The following is a 21,019-nucleotide window of genomic DNA, read 5'->3' on the forward strand; positions in this document are numbered from 1 at the left end:
AGCCGTGTCGATAAAGGATCTGAGCAACTTCAGGGTCGCTAAGCGAAGCAAGGAGGATCAAGGCCGCTCTGCAGCGGCCTGCAAACCACTCCTGGCATTCCTTCGTTGTGGTGGGGGTCTCCTCCGAGGGCCATGCAAATGCCGATTTCCCAGGCCTCCAAGTTCTCCTCGCCCCTGAGGGTTGGAATGGTCGTTTTTATCTTCATCTTAGGTCTCGTGATGCTGTTGGAGGTGTTGAAGGTGCGTGTGGCCTTTCGGGTAGGTCGGGCGGGTGGGTGTTGCGGGCCGAGAAGCGAAAGTTGTCATCCCTGGGCCGTTGACTTCCGTCTTGATTTCCGGGGCTCTAGGCTCCACTGTCAAAGGGATGAAAGGGCTTTTGTTTACAACTCTAAATAGCTTCAGCTGTGGAAGCAAAGGAGCCGGTAAATCTGGGTGGAAAATGGATGGCGGTATCAAGTCCAGCTATACAGGCCACGGCGGACTATATGTAGGAAGGTATGGCTAGGATTGCATAGATCAGGCCGACCGGCCTAATGCACTCAAGCCGAGGCATACATAAGTGGATCCATAATTAGATCCATTTTCCAGCCCTAACCTTCACTTACCTATAGATAGGACCATTCCTCCCCTCTGTACCTAGTCGTCCAGCTCTGTCGAGACAATAGACATTGCTCTCCTGCCCACAGAAGGTTATGATCTGGACTGGGGATCCCAATGTGGATCTACATGCCTCGGCTTAGGCCCACACCTAGGCCTAGCCATAACATACAGCTGTGAGGTTTTGCGGCGTGTGATAAGTAAGGGAGAAAGGAACTAAAGAGCCGACTTTTCTTTTTAGAGGTTAGGCTGCCGGTTACCTAGATACCTACTTTCTCGCAATTAAGGTGGCATGTCTCGAGTTTGCGATACACAAGAGTGAATCTTTCTCATCAGAGCACCACGGTATGTCCATTTTCAAGCCGTAAGATATCGAGGTTATTGATCATCGGCAACTGGCATCAACTCGAGCTGGGCAGTTAAGCCGGGCAGTAACCAACCCCTTTCCGTTGTAATGCAGAACACGCTGTTGCACCCGCCGGGAAAGGCGCCCCTCCCGATCGGGTATAGCGCCGCGCTCGCAGCATAAATAGAGCCCCCCCTCCCCAACGTCCATTTCTTGTACTCTCGACTTCTCACTTCCCTCTTTGCTTCACTCTGGCCCCTGCCTCTTCTTCTCCCCCCCATTGCATTCATCGCCCGCGCCTCTCTCATCCTCATATCGTAAACTGGACGTGTCCTACCTATCCCTTGTCATCCCCTCTTTCCAGCGCTCCAACAAAACTCGCGCATCTATCTCCGAGCCCTACTCCTTCCTGCTTGCCGATTGAGGCCGTCTCGTCTTCCGGCTCATTCTGACTATCAATTTCACTCAACTCATACCGCAACTCCAGCTCGAATTTGCGCTTCGTAGACACTGAGCGATCAAGTTCCGCCTGTCATCTCACCTCGTTCATCCCCTTGCTCCACCTACCAGGGTGTCCCCCCTTCGTCCGTGGGATGACTCCGTGTCTGCCTAGCAAGTCCCCTGTGCAATCTGCAATACACGCAGCTTTTAACTACTCACAAAAATGCCGCAGTTATCCATCTCGTCTAATACCAAAACAACAGGAGGCCTCCTTGTCGCTTGGCGTATTGGGGACGTCTCCGTCTGCAGCTCAGATAATCCTGTTAGGCATATTCGGACCGAATGTTGGCGTAGATTCGGCGGGGCCTGCATGAGAGTGGTCATGAGAACAGCATATCCGCGTCCTGATTCGACTGCGATCTATTTCTGGGTCACACGCCGTGATTCAGCCTGCAGCGGACGGGGATAGGAACACCGAGCTGACGACGGCCCCTTGGCGACTCGGCCCAATAGAGACCAGTTTCAGAGCAAGAAGAAGGCGGTCCTGGCGCATCAAGGACAGCCAGTGAAACAGACAAGGGGACGAGGCAGCCCAAGATGACGTGGCCTCTGAGCTGCTGATAAGGACTCCTGGCGCGTGGCAGGCGGATCCTTGCCTTCTTGGGATTGACGGTGAGGCAAACACGGAGGTGGAGGCGCAAGCCCATGCAGAGGGGTGGGTAAAAGGGAGATGACACGCCTCTATCACAGCGGCCGACCTGGGCGACCTCCGGCAACGCCATAGATCATGTGGCATTAAGTCAAGTTCGTAATTCGTGGCGATACTATGTCATTCTTGGGTTCTCTTCTCCGGCCGTCTCCTTTCTATCTCGGAATTTACGTTATTGGTAGAGTTATGAGAGACCGGTGAACCGATGTCTCGTGCCCTCCAAAGCGCATGGGGACAAGGCGTTTCACGACTAAGCACGTTCCTCACGAGCCATGCCGTTAGGATTAGCAAAGCAGACAGGAAGTTGGAGGCTGGGTCCGGCTGCTTCCCAGTTCTGTGGTCAATCTCCAATTTTCGCGCACGCAGATATATTTCGTTGCCCCGTCCCAGAAGTGCGAAGATGACCAGCTTACACACCAAATACTCCCGGGAATTGTTCTTCCCGTAGCCTTTGACATCTTCGCAAATCAGTGGCGCAGTTTTACTGGCAGCGCGATAGCAACAGTCTGCCTCGACGGCCAGATCTTTTACACCCCCTCTATAGCAGCGGGCTCCGAGCCAGCGAGTCGCCGCCTTCTGGTTCGGAAGAGAGATCCCTCTGCAGCTATTCTTGAGGCTCCCTTACATCCGCCGCTGCCGCAGGATGCACACGATGCTCGACGTGGTGGTACCGGGGATTCAGTGGACGATGCAGTCCTAATCAGCGATGGCGAGTCCGATTGTGGCGATTCCGACGACGGCCGGTCCGATACTACTTTCCCGCCACTAGAGGAGCTTCCGGCTGCTCTGCGCTACAACGCTCAATCCAACTACGCCGCTGGCACTGGTATATGCCTAGTTTTCCTATCCCTGAGGTGGGCTATTACGCTAATACGCCTGAGTAGATAAGGATGTTAACGCTACTCCCGGTGCCACTGGCGATAGCGACACCAGGGAGCCTTTGGTCTCCGGTGGAGCCAACTCGGACTATAAATTGGTGTCAGCCTAGCAGCAGTAGTCTCCTGGCCTAGACTCTTCCCTAGCGCCATCGTCTGCCTCGCCCATGGCTCTATACGTAGAGTAGAACCAATCAGCTCCGGAATCCCGCCGTGAAGCCGACTGCGTAGGGATATCTTGTCGTCAGAGTCTTGGATGTCTCAGGCACCCTAGGCTGTCTGCAATATACCGCCAGTTTCGAAACGCCAAGTCGCCCAAAGCTAAGGCAGAAAACTCACTCTATCATCCCGAAACTCTGCCTGGTGGCTCTTCCGACATCGGCAAGATAGAGCAGCTGAACGGCCATAGCCTGCCTCGCAAAGATGAACGTCCTGCTGAGACAGGCGATACTAATGACTGTCTTCCTTTAGCCAGAAGCGGGAGTCGCGAAGGCACCCTTTGCAGTGACGAGGGAGGCGAGGGCGATGAGCCCAAGCTGGCCAATGCTAAGCTACCTTTGCATCTGCCCGACAGTCAAGACTAGATCGACTTTCGGCGCGATGTTGGCGGACACTGCATTACCAATCTCGGAGAGGACTACCGTCCTTTAGTTCCAGGCAACAGAGGAAAGCAGCGTGAAGATGGTTCTGTCGTGCTACCACAAGTACAGGAGAGTCAGGCAAGCATACCGAGGTTGTCGGACAGTGAGCAGAACGACACGGGTGAGGTGGCCAATGCCGAGCCATCCATGCAGTCGTCCGCCAGCCAAGACTAGGCAAACCTTCAGCACAACATCGCTCGTCGTCAACGTTGCGATACCGGCGACGAGGAGAACTGCTCTCCTATTGTAGGAAGTGACGCCAAGCAGGGCAAGGACGAGGTCACCCAGCCACCGCGCAAGCGCCGCAGCATACGCACTTCAGCCCCTACAACCCGCAGAACAGCACCCAAGCGGCAGACACGTCTGCATTGCACCAACTCCCAATCACTGCAGGCTCAAAGACTACCAGCCTAAGGCAAGGCCCAACGCGCCGCCAAAGTCAGCGCAACATTTCCAAGCTGCGATCTTCAGGGGGGTCCGCTTTGGAAGAGGAGACAGTCAAGGCCGCTTTCGCAAACTTTGAAGAATGGCCACTTGAAGCGGTCCTCAAGCGCGTTTTGGTAGATGGGGTAGCGACTTTTCAGGTGGAGTTCACGTGGAACCCTTGCATGAGTCACAGACAAAATGACCCCACATTTGAAACCCAGCAGCGCAAGTTACCAGCAGGGAGGACTCCCTCGACAGGGTTCGCCCTCTCTTCAAGAGTTGCCTCCACGATCGAGGAGGTTCGAGGAGATGAGTATTTTCAGGTCGAGGAGATTTTGGACTCACGGCGACTAGGAAGGCAGATAGAGTACTGGGTGAAGTGGCAAGGTTACGGGCATGAGCAAGATAGTTGGGAACCTGTTGCGCATTTCGAGAAATGCCCTGAGATGCTGCAGCAGTTCCACCAGAGGACGAGATTGTCTACAACCCCTTGAATGTGAATTTCCGGCTGAATCCAGGTGCGGGTAGGGTGATGTGTACTTCAGTCATTGAGGGCATGCCATCTACGAGCACCCGAAGATCTAAATAAATAGACGCCGATTCCTTAGAGCGACGCAACAGGTCAAAATGGGGCAGAAAGAGGCTGTATGCTATTAGTGCGCGATGAGGTGGGAAGAATTTAGAATAAGGACAAGAGAAGAGCTAAGAGGTACCGCCTGTTTCTGGCTTTCGGCCTCAGGCACTAATAAATTTCGTGCTATCCCTTCCGGGCGCGTCTCTGGCTTCGCCTTTGCTTTTTTGGCACTACCCCGCTAATCTGCCACTTATCACCGCCTTGTAGATCGCGTCTGCATCTCCTGTCGCGTTCTATCAATTGGGCTTTTTAACGAGCAGTTGCACCAACCTCCCGCCAGAGATGATGATGGAAATCTGCTCGAGAGCAGCGAGCAATATGGAGGCCTCGAGGTGGCGCATATCCTCCCTATGCTTTGACCAAGCAGAAACGCTAGTTGTGAAAAGTTGCACATGACAAGTCTTGGTTGTGACTTACTATTTCGATTGAGAAATAGAAACTGAGCAAAATAAGCTCAGAGCTAGAAAGAAAAATCCAGGGGTTCTTTACTTGTAATTATATCTCGTTAATAATTATTATTTAGGTAGGGGCTTTTCTTTTCTTTTCCTTATTTCGGTATCTTTGTTTTACTTCTCTATATTTAGTTCAGTTCTCATATCCCCTGTTATAGTAATGTAATTCCTCAGTGCTGAGTCTGTCAATCTAGCAACCTAGTTACCGAAGAAGTCCTCCTTACGAGGATGAGGGTCATCTTCATCCCCGGAATCGAAGAAAGCATCCTCTTTAATATTAGCTATATTCTCCCAAAAGCGCCGTTAAAAAAAGGCGGGTCGTCGGTATTAATAGTCCATATATCGTTAGGTCCGTAAATCTCAGCTTCATCGTCCGAGCTGACCGAGCCCGTAGGCAAGAAGTACTTACGGCACGAATAAGCCGGCGGGGGCGAGGGAGCCGGGGACGGCAAGGGCGAGGGAGCCCGCGACGAGGTCGAGGAAGCCATGTGACGAACCTGGTTCATACTGAACCGGCTGCAGAAGGCAGGCGTCTCAGGCAAGATTGGGGGCCCCGCTTGTCGCCCGGTGCCAAGAGGGCTCTTGGCACCAGGCAAACGGAAGGACGGCCAATCAGGGGTGGCCCGGTGCCAAGAAGGGTCTTGGCACCAGGCAAATGGCCCGGCACGCTAGCAGTGCCCGGCGCCGGGCAGCTCTTTCCTGTCGGGCAAGTAAGAGCGCAGCTCTTACTGGCCCGCCATAATTAAATACATACGATGACCGTATCCACGGTTCTAGATAGTTCTTGCTTGGTTCTTCAAGCAAGCAATACACATTCACTGCACTCATATACTTTGAGTGGCATTGTCACGGCGCGCAACGGCCGTAGCACACTATAACCCACTACAGGTTGCAAGTCGACGACTTGCAATTCTGGCATCCTTTTGGGGGTTCTAGCGCAGTGGTAGTGGGTGCTGTGAGCTGGCGCCGTCACAGGCATTCCGATTTGACTGTATTACCCGTGCGATAGGAGCTTGCCCTTTGTTCTATCTTCATAATTACCAACCCCAGCATCCTGTGGAGCCTGTGCTCCCTTACAGACAGACGACCCTAACAGTCGAGTGGTTTGTAATAAGCCACCGAGGGCACCGGCGACGGCGATGGCGACGGCTAGGGAGCTCGAATCGTCAGAGGAAATCTCGATCAAATGCATCATGAAGGCTGTAAGGCGGAATGGTAGGTTGATGATGTGTTCTTTAGCATAGGCAACATGGCTGGTACGGACCTTAAAACTCTAACTACGCGCAAAAAGCCCGGTATATGAAAGTGTAAATAGTGTCATTTTTACTTTACCGGGCTTCCTTTAACTCCTTTAACTTCCTTAGTGCCAGGTAGGGCGTTAGGTAGCTGCCATGGAATACGGCATTTTACAATACAAAAAGCGGCTCCTACGTTGGCAGTTGCCAAGGACCTATAGGTAGGTGGTATGAAAAAGTTGGTGGGTACGCGCATCAAAGCTCTATAAGAAGGGGGCTTCCTGGCACTGCGAGAAAGCTAGATAGAAGACACAGAAATAACGAAATCCAACACTTGAACTACCAGCATACGGCGCGCAGCGCGCCCAGTTGATTCCAGTACCGGTACCCTGGTGAATCCAACATTTTCCGTATCCTATTTAACTACTAGTCCGTGAACAACCTGGTACGTGGCCTATATCACCACTTATTTCCTCACGTCCTGCGCTGAGCCTGCGATACCTTCCTCTTTTCCTTCCTTAGCTTTAGATTCTACGAATACAGCGATCATACTGCAGCTCTGTCTCCCTGAATTGACTGTGCGGTGATAGATCGTTTAGGCAACTGGGCGCCTACTATACAATTTTGCTAGTTTACGTACAAATCCGGGCCTTAGAGTTGCCATTTACAAGTTGCCTTTATTTCGAGGCTGACTCGGCAACGAAGAAATCGCTAAAATGGAAAACACCACGGTAACCGCGTTCTTGGGGTTTTTGAAGGTTTTGACGGCTTCAACGCTGTTGACCCGGGCTGCCGGGCTATATGGTAAGTACAAGGGCGGCTAGATGGTAATTCAGGATTTTACCGGCCTAAATTAGGCTCTAAGTATCTTAATTGCCAGCAGGTGTTACCCTTCAACCTTACCTGTGTGGTTCGCCGCTTCGCATACAGGGCCTAGCTCCATGAGATCTCGAGTCTCAGATTGTAACAGTATGCCGGATAGTATTCGTGCAGATAATTAGGGTTATATAATAATTGCTCCGATACTCCAATGTAAGGGAAGGCAGGTACGCCTGATCAAGGTGGTCACAATGAAGGTACTGAAGTAAGAGAGCAATTACTGGTATTGGCAAGAGACTTCAACCTGGCCCTCGTAAAGGAAAAGGGCGAGGGCCTCTGTTTATATACATGACAGAGTGTAAGGCGGGCCTTTGACAAAGGAGTGAATGGGTCATGTGTGAGGGTTGGGGTTTCTTTCTTACAAGATAAGTACAGAACTTGCTGTTGTGACCGCCGAATTTGGCAGGGCAGTGCCGCCATTTTCGGGGGCCTCGACAGTGCGGGACGCTGGGTCACAGCCAGGTACTTGGTACCTCACCGCGGGCTAGCGCCCTCCAACTAATTCATCCAGCGTAGCCGCGACCCTCCGACTGGAAGCCGAGGTGATGACCGGTCTCGCCGCCCTGGAGCAAAGATAGCGGCGGAGCCATTTTTCCGGGCTGCCGGTGCTCGCGGAGAATGCTGTGAGCCCCCGCGCCGCGCCGCGCCACCGGCCGATGACAAGCACAGCCCTCCGGGTATCCCCGCAATATGGGTGGTAGGCCGGCTCCGCTGGGGCGTTTCGCTGGGCGGCGGGTAACACTACTTCCTCAGGACAGCACTAGACGGTGAAGATGATATCTTGCTGTCTGGACGTAGACGTCATCATGCAATGCTCCGTGAGGGGCGGGCTGGCAGGCTGCGCTGGTAGTGAACGAAAAGGCAGTGGCGGAAGTTGCGTTGCTGAAGGGACCGGGGGTGGAGGAGGAGGAGGTGGTGGTGGTATTGGTCGGGGAGGGTGCTGTTGAAGGCAGGAAATGTGAATCCCTGGCAGGACGCGCTGGAAAGGAGCACCGGATTTGTCATTGCCGACGGCGCAGTAGAAGGACGAGATAAGGATGGTACATCCGAGAAGTCGTCTACCGCCGGGACCCGGCGTCATGGCCGCCTTTGCTGAGCAGCTCGCCTGAGAGTGCGCGCAGAATTCGAACTCGGCGCTAGTGTACTTGCCCTCAACAACGGCGTATGCCGAGGCGGATGAGCCAGGCGGCGGTAGAGTCAAGACGGAAAACCAGCCCTCGCGCCGTACGCCGCCAAACTCGACAAAGTCGAAGGTCGAGAACGGCAGCATCGACTTGCCAAAGAGAAGGCGTCTTTAGCTAGCTAGTGGAGGCTTCAATTCGATACAGATACCTAGGTTCTATAGACTCGCCCGTGTTGTAGCTGGGCTTTGGCTTCGGATAGATAAAGCGTGTTATAACTCGGCCACCTTCGAATCCTTTTGGGCTTCCTGAAGGATCTGCCGCATCCGAAAATATAGCCCTCCGTCCTCCCTCTCCCACCTCCCACCATTTGGAAACACAGCTTTCCGCAGCCGGTTAACCCAAGGTATTAATGGCTGATAATAGGGAGTGAAATTATTCTTAGCGGACTTGATGAAGTCCTACTCATGAGATACTTCTCCTTTCTTCTCCTTCACTAGGCCCCTAGCGTCCATGTAATTCCACTTATCGAATTCTTTAACGACTCTAGTCTCGACTAGCCCTTCACAATGAATGCATATCCAAAAAAGCACCTAGAAGAATGACTCGAGATCATGTATGAACGAGTGCTGTTCGCTGAGAAGCACCCCGATGGCCATGAACGCTCTCGTACCGGTCTTCCGTTTAGCCCCCGACGCACCTTCTCGATCGTCTTTGATGGTGAGATCCAGGTCAATCAGAAACGAAGGCCTGGAGGGATTATTCGTATCCTCGTTGATCAAGAGGTTGTTGATAGAGATGTCTCTATAGAGGACGCTAGCCTTATGCAGGGACTCATGCCCTTCGATACAGCCGCTGAGCGCAGCAAGCAGTGACGTTCGGGAGCTGGCCTTATAGATTGGGTTTCCATAGTCGCGAAGAATCACACGCCGATGCACCTGATTAGATAGATCACCGCCGGCTTTTACTGGAGATGTTGAACAAGGACGATCGTTTCTTGCCAGCAACAGTGCTGCTTCTGCGACCCCGTCTCATGTCTACCCCCTATTGGTCCTCACAGCAAGACGGCCGAACCAGAGAGGCAAGCCACGCAGCCGTCCGCGTACATATCGCTCCACCTCTTCTACCGTTCCCTATCGTCACTCATTTACCTATCAGTCCAAGAGGTAAATGAACTGCCTTGCGAGCTCGGCATGTGGAGCGGTGCACAAAGTCTCGCCCTAGATCGGCGCGAGACGCTACGGCCAGAAGGGCGCGGAATGTGGACTTACCTTACAGCAGTTAAGATGCCAACAGGTATAAGACGAGGTAAGGCACGTGGGCACGTGCAACCTGTCGGCTATGGCCAGCTCCTGACGACTATTTAATCCGTCCGAGTCCCCCCTCCTCTGGTTTTCAACTTCTTCTCCTTTTTCTCTTTTCCAGCCTGAATACCTTCTCGCCAGCTTCCATCACCTTCGCCCTCCAACTGCCACCCTCTCTTTCGCTAAGACACTATGGATTCCGAATCCAATCCCGTCAACAAGTTCACACTAGAAGTCCCTCGCGCTCAGCGCAGAGAGGACGCCCTTAAATCGCTCGGCACGGCCACCATCATCGACCTAACTGATGACGACAACCCTCCCTAGGAGCACCTTGAAGTTCGCCCCTAGTCGTTAATATTATCATCAAGCACAGCACCGTCTTATACGCTAAAGAGCGGTGGCTGGACGAATGATAATGCTAGTTGCTTGCTCAGAAGGCGCGTTGATCTTCGCGCCATCAGCTAGGTTGTCCTTCGGCCTAGTAATGGGTATCCCATTAGCTTTCGTATGAGTCGTGAGGAAGGAGGTCCTTTCACGGGGAAGTATGTAGAAGGGGGAGCGGCAACAATTTCGGTTAGTCCCGAGACGGTGGAGTCTATGATCCGGCAGCCATGGGGAGTGTTTTTAGCCTCCGTATGGGGTTTACAGGAGTAACAGTTCAGGATTTACTATATACAGGTAGTCCGGTGTTAACTGCTTCTAACTTGTAATGGGAAATCATGGTAGTGATATATTCTTCTACTCTAAGACTACCAAGCGCTTTCTATCGCTTGTCTGGTAGCAGCAGGACCCCGGGGTTAGCACGTTCCATGAGAAATGTCACGGCACAGCGCATTGAATTGTCTGCTCCATAGGTCTAAAAGTACAGAAAACAACGCTTCCTTATACTCATGGAGAGAGGGCAAGGGAGGCGTTGTAATCAGCCCGAAAGAGGGCATTCCGAATGAAATGAGGACATTCCGAGTCAAGAATGAAGGAAATAACAAAGAATGAAGGAAGCTCAGAGGCATGTCAACCAGGGCCTGTCCAATTCCATGAAAAGTGGGTCAATTCCAGACGACATTGAGCGTAGGAGGGTAGAGAAGGGAGACAATGTCGGTCGCCGGAGCAGGATAGGCTGGTAGGCGATAGACTCGCAATCCTTTCCACGAAGGGAATGCATCGCTGGAGAGCCGCAGGCGCGGCCTCTTAAACATTGGGTTGGGAGCCATTTTTGGTGGCTCTCCAGCATCCAGTAAGGTGGTGAGTAGGAAACAGAAATCTGGGAACCAGTTTTGGACTCTCGATATTTGGAAGCGGTTCGCGGGGTACAAAGGCTCAGTACTTGCGGTACATGTCTGGTACCTGACGTGCCTGAATGCGCGTGGCTTGGGCCCTGGCCGTGTGGTGTAGTGGGGCAGCTTGGCGTGGGGCGATGCTGAATTTTTGGCGAATGGACCGCCGCAATAGGCGGCAGAACCCACTAAAAACAGCGGCAGACTCGCCGTCACATTGTTTAAAGTAGCTATAAAATTATAGGCTGTGGTTTAACTTGATGTCACGATCACCAAAGGCGCATTGGTGCATTGGCGGGGCTTGCTCGCGGGCGCGTAAGCACCCCGCCAATGGTGGTGAATGGGGCCTCAGGCAACAAGAGGGAAAGGGCGCTAGGGCCCGAGGGCAGTCAGCAAGTGTTCGGGCCTGGCCCGAACGCCAAGCAATTCCTGCTCGGGCCCCGTTTGATTGGATGCCCATTTATAGATACATACAATGACCGTAGCCACGGTCCTAGTTAGAGCTTGCTTGGTTCTTCAAGCAAGCAATACACATTCACTGCACTCATACACTTTGAGTGGCATTCCAATTTGACTGTATTACCCGTGCGGAAGGAGCTTGCCCTTTGTTCAATTACCACACCTTCAGGTGCCATTGCGCCGTACAAACAGACGACCCAGACAGTCGAAGCGGTTTGCAATACTTGAAAGTAGAGAAGGAACCACAGACAGCCGTACCCGTTGATGGCGCCCCCAATAAAGCCCAGGGAGCTCCTGCCCCGTTTGGCCACCGTCTATAAATTCATGAGAAAAGGGGCAGCATGGCAGATGTACGACGGCACGGCGGGCGAAGTGGAAGTGAATATTATCCCTGAACTTTTTGGAGGACGGTCACATGATCAGTGCATGTTTTGGAAGGATATCCGAGGAAGGGGTTGGTGGAGACATTCATTTCCCTCTTGTACGCCATTCGGATAGCGGTACAACATGGGTCGGCGTTGTGACTAGCCAGCTCGCCAGATAAATACATTGGTGGTGCGAATGGGTCTCTGAGAACTGGGGCCCCACGGAGGGGGAAATTGTGCTGGTAGCTCACCCTGCACCATCGCTGCTTCAAGCAAGCTTTGGTTGATGCTAGAGGTGAGCATTTGCTTGGGGTCGCGCGACCCAACACTGGCACATTTATAAAACAGAACACCTGCAATCAAATCCAAAAATTAATTGCAGATATGCCGGTATCGAGGGTACGAGCATTAAATGCTCGTTTCGGCGCCCAGCGCCCCCATTCCCTTTCCTTCCCTCTCTGTTCTGTCGGGAGCCGCCCTTTAGCCTATATCTATCCGGAAGATGCATGCTAATTAAACCTATCAGCAAGACCAGAGAGAAACGCTTGAAGGACCCCGAGAAGGTCATTAAGGTTGCGGAGAGATTCTGAACTGAATAACCTTGCCGCTCAAGGCCTCGGCACGCGTAGCATCGATGCAAGCATAGCCCTCCTGTTTGGCTTTGGGGTACTTGTCATATTTGGTGATTGAGTTGAGGTGTTTGGGGTCTGCGGTACACTCTGTACTTGGCATCATAGGTGATGTAGTTACACATGATTATGTGAGGGAATGGGATTAGTGAGGTAGAACTTGTCGCAGGGAAGTTGTTGGAATTGGGGGGCGAGGAACACAGAATCCACTTCAGTACTCTCTCGGGCGATGAGCTTTTTACACTTGCGAGCCTCGTCCACTTTCCCCGCATCCAACAGCAGTCAGTGCCGGCGCTAGTACTAGTTGCTTAGCCACATGGCTGAGCAGTAGGGTGGCATGGTATCTAGGGCAGGGCAAATCAAAAATGCTGTCAGAACTCCCTCTCCAGGACAACCTATCCCACCAGCGGCTCGACCCCCGAAACGTCAACGCATAGATGATTTCGTGACCGATTGCGACCGCCTCGACCTCGCACAATTCACACAGACGCTTTGAGCGACGATTTCTAACCGCGGGAATCTTCCTACGAGCGCTTCCTTCCCGACGAGTCATAACTCGATCAAACACACAAGCAGACCCCTTTGGCGACGATTTTCCGACCGTAGACTACCGCCAAGCAACAACCACACACAAGAATTACCCCAGAAATAGAGAATACGGTGTTCTGGCCGCCGAATTTGGCTGGCGCGTGTCGCCATTTTCGGCGGCTTCGACACCAAGTGCACAGGCCTCTTATAAGTACCGTGTGGGTGCCTGTGTCATAGCAGCCTTTCTAGCGCGCATCCCATGGATGCATAGCCCACAACAAGGGACCTGTATGTACTGTAAGAAGCCTAGCTCCCCAGTTGGCTTATGCCACGCATCTCCGTCACGGTCTGTCGTAAGTGGTTGGCTAAGCACGAACTCAAAGAGAACATCTCAACACAATTAATCATATCATAGTTATGCTGCACTACAGCAAACAGGCGACCAGCGGAGTTCATCCGTTTAATGGTCATTCAGAATCTAGGCATGCGCCGCCCCGTTTTGAAGTGACCAACGAGCCAACTGGCCGCCGGCTATGGCTCCTCAAGCTTCAAAACGTCTTCCTGTGGCAGATGCGGCAGGGACCGAGGGTAACGCGTCTAATTTGTCCATGTAGTTGTAGTATACAATGCATGCTGACCCTCCATTAAGTGGACGTAGTTGCAGCCTAACGATAAGAAACGAGCGGATGTCTTCGACGTAACGCACAATATATTGTACTTTCTTATCGGCAAAAAACACTTTCACGCGCCGATCGGAAGTCCCCTTCCCCAATCCGTTCTTGATGTCGGCACTGGTACCGGTATTTGGGCCATAGATAAAGGTAAAGTAAGAGAACCCGACCCGTTGATTTTTGGTGCGATAATCCGCATACTCCGATTCCCCAACTCGCCACGAGCCCTTTCTTCGGCTCATGCCGGCATTCCTCTGATTTGGTGGCGGCTTCTCTCTCTCTTTCAGAAATGACTGTCGCGGTTTTGGCTTCGTCCCGCCAAGTCGTTTGGCGCTATCTTGGGGCTAAAGGTATTTGGTCGTTAACGTTCCCGACTTTGATATGCCCGGAGAGACAATTTGATGAGGTTATACTTGTACACGCCCTAATTATCTGCGATCTGCTGCACCTTATAACGAGGCTTGTCCTTGACCTCACCCTCCTTGACAACCTCATCTTCTTTTTCGTATTCGTCCCAAGGCTTGGTCATTTTGCGTAAAATTCTTGTAGAAGAAATACTATTAGGAGCTGTCGATCTCTTGGGGTAAGGCTTATAGTGTGAACCAAATATGGTGCTAACGGATGAAAAATTCTACTGAAAGGGAAAAGGAATCTCAGGTCTTCTTATGTTCGTACGCTGCCTGCCGCAGCCAGCACATCGGCTACATGAGCATATTACCAGGATTCCTCCCACTCAATGTGACATCCCCACCATAACTGCTCACCCTTGATTGGTTCCACGTCGCGGCACAACCGGACCACCAGTCGATTATGCGAACATCAGTAAACATCTTTTTCCTGTGGCAGATGCGGGAGGGACCGAGGGCAACGCATCTAATTCGTCCATGTAGCTGTAGTGTACAACGCATGCTGACCCTCCATTAAGTGGACGTACTTGTTGGAAAGCTAGCCCCAAAGTAGGCCCAAAATTAGTCCAATGCAACAGTCTGATTGTGTAAAGTCTTGGGGTAGACTAAGCCCTGGGGACCTCCCAGCTGGGGACCCCATTTTACCCTGAAAAAAGAGGTGTTTTTCTGGGCTAGTGTAAAGGAGGAGCACCAACTGGCCAGGCCACTGCCCGCTGGCACAAGCCACTAAGCCACGCTAAGGCGCCACAACCCACAAGCTTTCACAAGCACATGCAGGACTGAGCTCCTGAGCATGTATATAAATAAGTGGCCCTCGCCCCCTTCCTTTGCGAGGGCCAGGTTGAAGTCTTCCCCCAATACCAGTCATTGCTCGCATTTCTTGTTACCTTCATTGTGACCACCTTGATCCGGCGTACCTGCCTTCTCTCACAGCTAGGTCTAGAAGGTTGCCCTGCATGCGCCTGCAGGTCAGACTGCTGGCGAATTCCGGACTTGGTCAGGACCTCGAAAATCCAACAGTAGTCGTGTTTCGGACTGCCATGATGTCCAACAGCGAAAGAGACTGTGGGGCGCGGGATGCACAGCCTCCCCCGCTTCCCTTGCCAATCGAAGGGGACCCTGCGGATTCCATCCCAAGGCCCGGGGCCGAAGGTCGAGGGACTGGCAGAAGGTTCCGAGAATGGGGACGTTGGTGTTCGGCATGGCAAGAAAGGAACTCCCATATAGTGAACTGGCTCAAGCAGCGATTGAAGACTTAGACTGTCACGGTCGATAGGAATTTAAAGGACAAATGCCACTAATGTACCGTATTCATTTAGTGTAAAACTAAGCTAAAGAAAAAAGAAAGAAAGAAAGATCGCAAGAGCTGCAATCGGTGAAAGAAGGTTTGTGGGCGAAGGTTACACGTGACCCGCAAGCTAAGCCTAATTGTTTTCTTGGAAGATGACGTAACACGGCTAGCGATAGTGAACTCACAATGCGCTGTGCCGTGACATGGACTAGCCAAACAAGCAGTAATCATCTTCACTTTTGCAAACTGCAAAGGCACTTGTTGTCACTTGTATTCTCATTTCATCAAGCAGCCTTGCTCAGTCTTCTGTTACGATCCTGGCTCAAGTCTGCAGGAGGCGCTGGAAGCCGACTGCTGATTGGGCAGCACTGGCGGGCAGGACGGGCCCCACATGAGCTCGGTGCGGCCAGTCAGGCGGCGCTCAGTGCGTTCGGCTGCCAAGACTGTGAAGACCCACTGAGCAGGAAGAACAGCCAATTAGGAAAGTGCTCAGTTACCATTGAGAGCTCAGTCGTCCTTAAAGACTGAGCGCCCCGGAGGCACTGAGCACTGTAAGGGAGAACCCTGATTGGTTGCGTAATTGGATAAATACGATGACCGTACCCACGGTCTTAGATAGTTCTTGCTTGGTTCTTCAAGCAAGCAATACACATTCACTGCACTCATACACTTTGAGTGGCATTCCGATTTGACTGTATTACCCGTGCGATAGGAGCTTGCCCTTTGTTCTATCTTCATAATTACCAACCCCAGCATCCTGTGGAGCCCGTGCTCCCTTACAGACAGACGACCCTAACAGTCGAGTGGTTTGTAATATAGGGACCTTGACAGGTTGCTCTTTGGTCCGGGGGAACTGTGGGTTGCTTTTTGAGCAGAATCTGTCCCCGCGGATCATCCAGTATTGTTCTGCCTCCTCTTCTGGCCACTTGGGAGCCTTCTTGCTCTGTGCTAGGACATGGAGCTGTTGTGAGATCACGCCTCGGTCGCTCATATATGCTCCGTGGTCTGAGGAAGTGCTTGAAGCTCGTACGGAGGGTCTTGTCGAGGGCTTTGAAGTGGTTTTCGGTCCAATCGATGAAGTCGTTCTGGAATTGAGCGAAGAGGACTCCGTCCTGGAGCTCTAGATGCTCGTATATTTCGAAGCAGTCGACTAGGTAGGTGTTGAGGCGTTTGACCGCATCCTGGTTGTTGTCGTTAGGCGACAAAGTCTGTCCCTTCCCAGGTTGGGTCGGTAATGCCGATGACGCGGTCGCTCTTGCGCAGGGTCGTCATCTTGTTGTCTTTGTCGAGAGGCGTAGGTAGCTGAGTAGGTTCAGAGCCTTTCTTCCTAGCTACCGGGTCGCTCGCGAGGGGGGGAGGTTTTGCGTGATGGACGCAGGTAGCCAAGTAGAGCGCAAGGCCTTTCTTTCGGCTACCCTTGAGGTCTTCGTCTCGGTTGTCCCATGCGTTGAAGAGCCTCTCTCGCGCTCTTAGTCCTGCGTTAATTGAGTTTTCTGCGTATCCAGTGTTCTCTCGAATGCAGTCCTTGGTGCTGCTTCCTGTCCAGCGATTGCGGGGTGCAACCACTGCCGCGGGAGCAACCACTGCCGCGGGTGCAATCACTGCCGCGGTTGGGATCCTTGCTGTTCTGCGGTTGGCCTGGTCGGTCAACCACTGATTAGTGTTGGAATGACAAGGTCACTCGTACTAGTCACTGCAGTAACTGTTGCGAAAGGGTGGGGTGGTTGTGTTGCTCGTAAAGGATCACGAACTGCGGGGACACGAAGGCGCTCAGTCAGGGTGCCCCGCGGTCACGTGCTGCGCCACGTGTTTAGGCGGGTGTAGCCCGTGCGCTGAACCTGATTGATCGGTAATTCCTACAACCAATTAAGGGGGAGCTGGCGGCGCCACAAGTCCGAAGCCATAATAAAAAAGCTTGAGGTTGTGGCTGAACAGCTTTCGAAAGGCTTTTATTAGTTTCGGAATAATACTCCGTCCGTACTCTATACTCTGACGGAAACTCCCCTCCAGGAATCTCCGACCTTCGGGAGTTTGATTCAGGTAGAAGGTCTTTGAGCGCGTTGGCGTGCAGCCCCGCGCCACCTGTGAGGCTCTCGGTACTATGCTTGGAGAGAAATCTCAGACCCTCCCTACGTCTTTTCCCTTTCTTTTTCTTTTCTTTTCATTATACTACATATCTACGGAATACGAGCGAAAGGAAATCTCATTTAGCATCGCGGGTGTCTGCCTGCTCAAGAACCGCGTGGCTGCAGGTAGCTGGAAATATTGTCTCTGTTTCTTCGTATCACCCCGAGCATCGCGTGGGGGCTCTGCTTATCTTCATGCCCTGGCCCGACCAAACTGACGTGGTACCGCTGGATGATATTGCGCGGCTGTTTGTTAGAGACGAAGAGGAGCTGTTTTGTATGTATCATGTGTAAGACTCGGGGACAGGAAGACCATTCCGCCGATCCCGCTTCGGTGATCCTGAAGTCTGGGAATTGGCCAGCCAACTAGGTACCCAAGTACCCAAGTACCCCTTCATACATAAGGTGCTCAGTTGTCTTGATACGTAGCCCATCACCCTAGGACTCCAGTGAAGGCCTCGGATGGCAATCTTGAGCGGCTAAAGTGTTTGTGCCTACTATATTTTCTACCGTTTCTGTCCTCATCCGACGTGGCAGAAACCTCTTTTCATCGTCGTCAGGCTGTGTGGGGCTGCGTCTGCGCTTTCCCAGATGCGGAAATGCGGTGAGCGAAATGAAGACGACCCACTTTTTGGGGTGTTTCATTGGATGTGTCAGATAATGGGGCTGTGCATATGATATGGGTGGTACAATGTCTGTCTCACATGCAAGAGACGGGACTTCGGTAGTAATTTATGCTCCTCTTTTTTTTTGGGGGGGGGGGGAGGGGCCAGCCCGCAAGGTCGCTGTTTTAATCAAGCCCGTAACCGTCACCTCGCGGAGTTGCAGACCATTAGGCATTAGGCTCTCATGGTGGGTGCTAGAAAGGCAAGGCTAGGTGCTGCGCCTCTTGCGCCTCAGCCAAAGGCTTCGTTGGCTTGAGACAATCTGGCAGGGCTTCAGGGGGAAACTACCCCAGCGGGAGGGATATTAGTATGTACACTGCCCTGTGCCTTCTGATGCGCCAGTTGAGCTTTATGTCCACGTCCACGTCCACGTTGCACCTTTGTCGGCCTCGAATGGCAATGACCAATCGGCACTTTCTGGTTGTGTGACGATTGCCTATCTGCACCTTTTCCTTTGGGGCATTGCCTGACCCCCCCTCGCCAACCTTGCATTTGCAATGGGCAACATCCAGTCGCGCCTTGACTGGCGACGTCAGACCCCACCGCGCCCATTGTCGGTTGAGGACGAGCAACAACAACAAGTTCGTGAAGATGATACGGCTGAGACTTTACCCCAGGGCGCAAACTTGCCGACGACGAAGATTGACGAACAGGGCAAAGGGCCAGAAATGACAGGCCCCGAATGGCTGGATGTGCAAGTCGACCAAGCATGGGATAGGGTGGAAAGAAGGGAAAGAACTGATCAGACTCGGAGACCATTGAGTAAGGCCAACTGTTGCGTTCATTGGTGCCTCTAAGCACATTAAGCTGATGTTGGGTCGTGGTTTACCAGAGAAAAGCTCGAATCCCGGGGTCTCCCCCAGTGTTGCTGCCATGATATTTGACGATATCGACCAGGGAAAATGAGACAATTCGCGACAACACCTCGTCACGTCCGATGCCGTACCACCCTTAATTACTGCTGCATTTGCGATACGTTGATGGACCGGCATTTCTGTGCTTTTCTGGCGAGGATTGGAAGCGCGGTTGAAACAGAGACGGGTGATGAAGAGGTGGAAGCTCCGCCTTCTACACAGCAAGAGACGACTAAATAGAGGGCATTCGGGCGAGCCGAAGGCTCGAAAAATAGGGCGAAGGTTGTTATTTTCCTATAGGGGGCCCACATATATGCACAATACCCCTGACTAGAGACAAGTGGGTGGGCCAGGTATCCACTCATCAGTGGATTGCATAATTATAGTCCAAGGGTTGTTCACGGCTCCCTAGACTCAGCTGCGGGGAACATCGGTACAACTTGGTGTGCTATTAAGGGTCAAAGTCACACATCTCCTGGGGAAGTTACACATTACGGACAGATAGTGGTTATAGTCATCAATATAATATCAATAACTTGAGCTGGAGAGGGAGACTGCTGCCGCCAAAGTGCAGTAACCAAGGTGCGTTAGAAAATAAGACCTTCGTTGGGACCAGAAAGGAAACCTTGACAAGAAGCTGGTCTGAGACTTTGGTTAATAATGTAAGAAATGGTATAAGAAATTGAGATGGTAAGCGTGTGGACATGACAAAACAGATTTGGTGTCATGACAAGCTCGGCCAGTTTGCAACGAGCTTCCGCCCGCCCCTATTCCCATCAAATGAGTGTGTCGACCCCTTCCTAGGCTGCCTTGTGAATGGGCGGGGGTCTCCTCTTATTGACCTTCCGAGCGCTTATCTGGCTTCTGGCAACAGCGTCGGCGACAAATTTTTCGTTTATCCTCTCAGACGCCTCGATGACCTTGAACGCCTTCGAAGGTGGGACAAAACCAAACCCTGAGCCTTAAACACGTCTTGTTAGCAGATCTCATTCAAGCGGCTTTGCACGGGCGTTTCACTTACCTTGACGGGTATGCTCGCGCCTTGGTTTCCGTTTTTCCAACACTCTCCTCTCAACCCTGTCGAATTGATCATCGATCAAAGCGTCAACATTAGACGGCGAGGACGCAAGTTCAGATGTAGCTTCAGCCACATCAGTGCATGGCGCCATTTTCCATGTGCCAGTCGCTTCTGAATGTAGAGGAGGCGAACCAAGCTGCTGAGTTGGCGCCGATGAAGTCAGAGTCTCATCGAGATAACAATATTCCAAACCCCAGTCAAGATGCAAATACGACGAGTTACTGGTCGGGCTGTTCATGCTACTCATCGAGGCTCCAAAAACGCCTGGGCCAAGGGGTCCTGGACCTGACCCAGTTGCTTGCGACGGAATTATGGCCTTTTGGTAGCCCTGACGAGTACCGGCCACACCCCCGCCATTCTTCCTAGTCAGGACTTTAACACGCGTTGACGACGTATTCATCGGAGCGCAGGTTCTGTCTCATGAAAAGAATACGGAACGAGCGCAGTTGATGCAGGGGGGGGTCGCTGGTTGATGTAGACGAGTAACGAACAATACGAACTGACGATGGCAGACCAAGGGAGGTAGGTAGTGAGTGGTAAGTGAAGCGGAAAATGGATGGGAGGAGAAGAAACCGATTTTGCCGCTCGAGGGGGTGGGCTGTGTGCAATGTGCATGCATGCAGATTTGGCCAATGACCCAAGCTTGAATCTGCCTGGGGCACATGAATGGGTATTCCCAGGCAAAGAAAGTCTCACGGTTTTGACGGGCTGTCTCCTCTTTCGAATCCGCCCCCCTTTAAGGCTTTCACCAACCAAAAACCCACATAATTACCGCCCCGTCCCCGCCCGCCATTGATGCCACGCTATCGATCGACACTCGCCAACCTTTTCGGCACTTTTTTGCCTCATTTTAATGATGTGGTTCTAAATTTTACAAACACCCACATCACCGTCTTAAATTCGTCCACGTCGCCAACGGGTTCGCAAGCTGCAACGTCTCCCGTTGGAGCCTAGTTCTGGACCTCGGCCGTGGTTCCATGTATTTTAGAAGTCTAGGATAGTCGGATCACGA

The 21,019-nt window shown here is 52.3% G+C and overlaps 5 protein-coding genes across 5 annotated transcripts; 2 read left to right on the forward strand and 3 right to left on the reverse strand.

The window, feature by feature from the left end:
- Nucleotides 1–2,298: 2,298 nt before the first annotated feature.
- Nucleotides 2,299–3,081, forward strand: B0T26DRAFT_677624 (uncharacterized protein; the record flags this gene model as incomplete). The annotated part of the gene is made up of 3 exons (XM_060440125.1): nucleotides 2,299–2,424; nucleotides 2,460–2,919; nucleotides 2,978–3,081. The coding sequence occupies 3 exons, from the start codon at nucleotides 2,299–2,301 to the stop codon at nucleotides 3,079–3,081; spliced, it is 690 nt and encodes a 229-aa protein (XP_060294594.1).
- A 5,546-nt stretch (nucleotides 3,082–8,627) lies between these two features.
- Nucleotides 8,628–9,378, reverse strand: B0T26DRAFT_781796 (uncharacterized protein; the record flags this gene model as incomplete). Its single annotated transcript, XM_060446714.1, has 1 exon — nucleotides 8,628–9,378. A coding segment is annotated over one exon (429 nt), but the record flags the coding sequence as incomplete, so codon positions are not given.
- A 2,582-nt stretch (nucleotides 9,379–11,960) lies between these two features.
- B0T26DRAFT_716936 (uncharacterized protein) lies at nucleotides 11,961–12,602 on the reverse strand. Its single transcript, XM_060442302.1, has one exon. It carries the CDS (start codon nucleotides 12,324–12,326, stop codon nucleotides 12,096–12,098), a length of 231 nt encoding a protein of 76 aa, XP_060294596.1. The 5' UTR covers nucleotides 12,327–12,602; the 3' UTR covers nucleotides 11,961–12,095.
- Nucleotides 12,603–13,497: 895 nt separating this feature from the next.
- Nucleotides 13,498–14,242, forward strand: B0T26DRAFT_716938 (uncharacterized protein). The gene is made up of 2 exons (XM_060442303.1): nucleotides 13,498–13,930; nucleotides 14,000–14,242. The coding sequence occupies exons 1-2, from the start codon at nucleotides 13,876–13,878 to the stop codon at nucleotides 14,122–14,124; spliced, it is 180 nt and encodes a 59-aa protein (XP_060294597.1). The 5' UTR covers nucleotides 13,498–13,875; the 3' UTR covers nucleotides 14,125–14,242.
- A 5,481-nt stretch (nucleotides 14,243–19,723) lies between these two features.
- On the reverse strand, nucleotides 19,724–20,534 carry B0T26DRAFT_716947 (uncharacterized protein). Its single transcript, XM_060442304.1, has 2 exons — nucleotides 19,951–20,534; nucleotides 19,724–19,890 (listed from the first exon to the last, which is right to left on the reverse strand). The coding sequence occupies exons 1-2, from the start codon at nucleotides 20,405–20,407 to the stop codon at nucleotides 19,730–19,732; spliced, it is 618 nt and encodes a 205-aa protein (XP_060294598.1). The 5' UTR covers nucleotides 20,408–20,534; the 3' UTR covers nucleotides 19,724–19,729.
- Between the last annotated feature and the right edge of the window lie 485 nt (nucleotides 20,535–21,019).

The sequence above is a fragment of the Lasiosphaeria miniovina genome (assembly GCF_030549165.1).
Source record: "Lasiosphaeria miniovina strain SMH2392-1A chromosome Unknown B0T26scaffold_5, whole genome shotgun sequence".
In the NCBI taxonomy this organism is placed as follows: Eukaryota; Fungi; Ascomycota; class Sordariomycetes; order Sordariales; family Lasiosphaeriaceae; genus Lasiosphaeria; species Lasiosphaeria miniovina.

What these genes read in the sequence shown, in the direction of transcription:
- B0T26DRAFT_716936 (XM_060442302.1), bottom strand. Translation starts at nt 12,326, where the DNA reads ATGACCTTCTCGGGGTCCTTCAAGCGTTTCTCTCTGGTCTTGCTGATA.
- B0T26DRAFT_716947 (XM_060442304.1), bottom strand. Translation starts at nt 20,407, where the DNA reads ATGAATACGTCGTCAACGCGTGTTAAAGTCCTGACTAGGAAGAATGGC. An exon ending in GCGCGAGCATACCCGTCAAG is followed by an intron (nt 19,891 to 19,950) that starts GTAAGTGAAACG and finishes GACGTGTTTAAG; the next exon opens with GCTCAGGGTTTGGTTTTGTC.
- B0T26DRAFT_716938 (XM_060442303.1), top strand. Translation starts at nt 13,876, where the DNA reads ATGACTGTCGCGGTTTTGGCTTCGTCCCGCCAAGTCGTTTGGCGCTAT. An exon ending in CGTTTGGCGCTATCTTGGGG is followed by an intron (nt 13,931 to 13,999) that starts CTAAAGGTATTT and finishes ATGAGGTTATAC; the next exon opens with TTGTACACGCCCTAATTATC.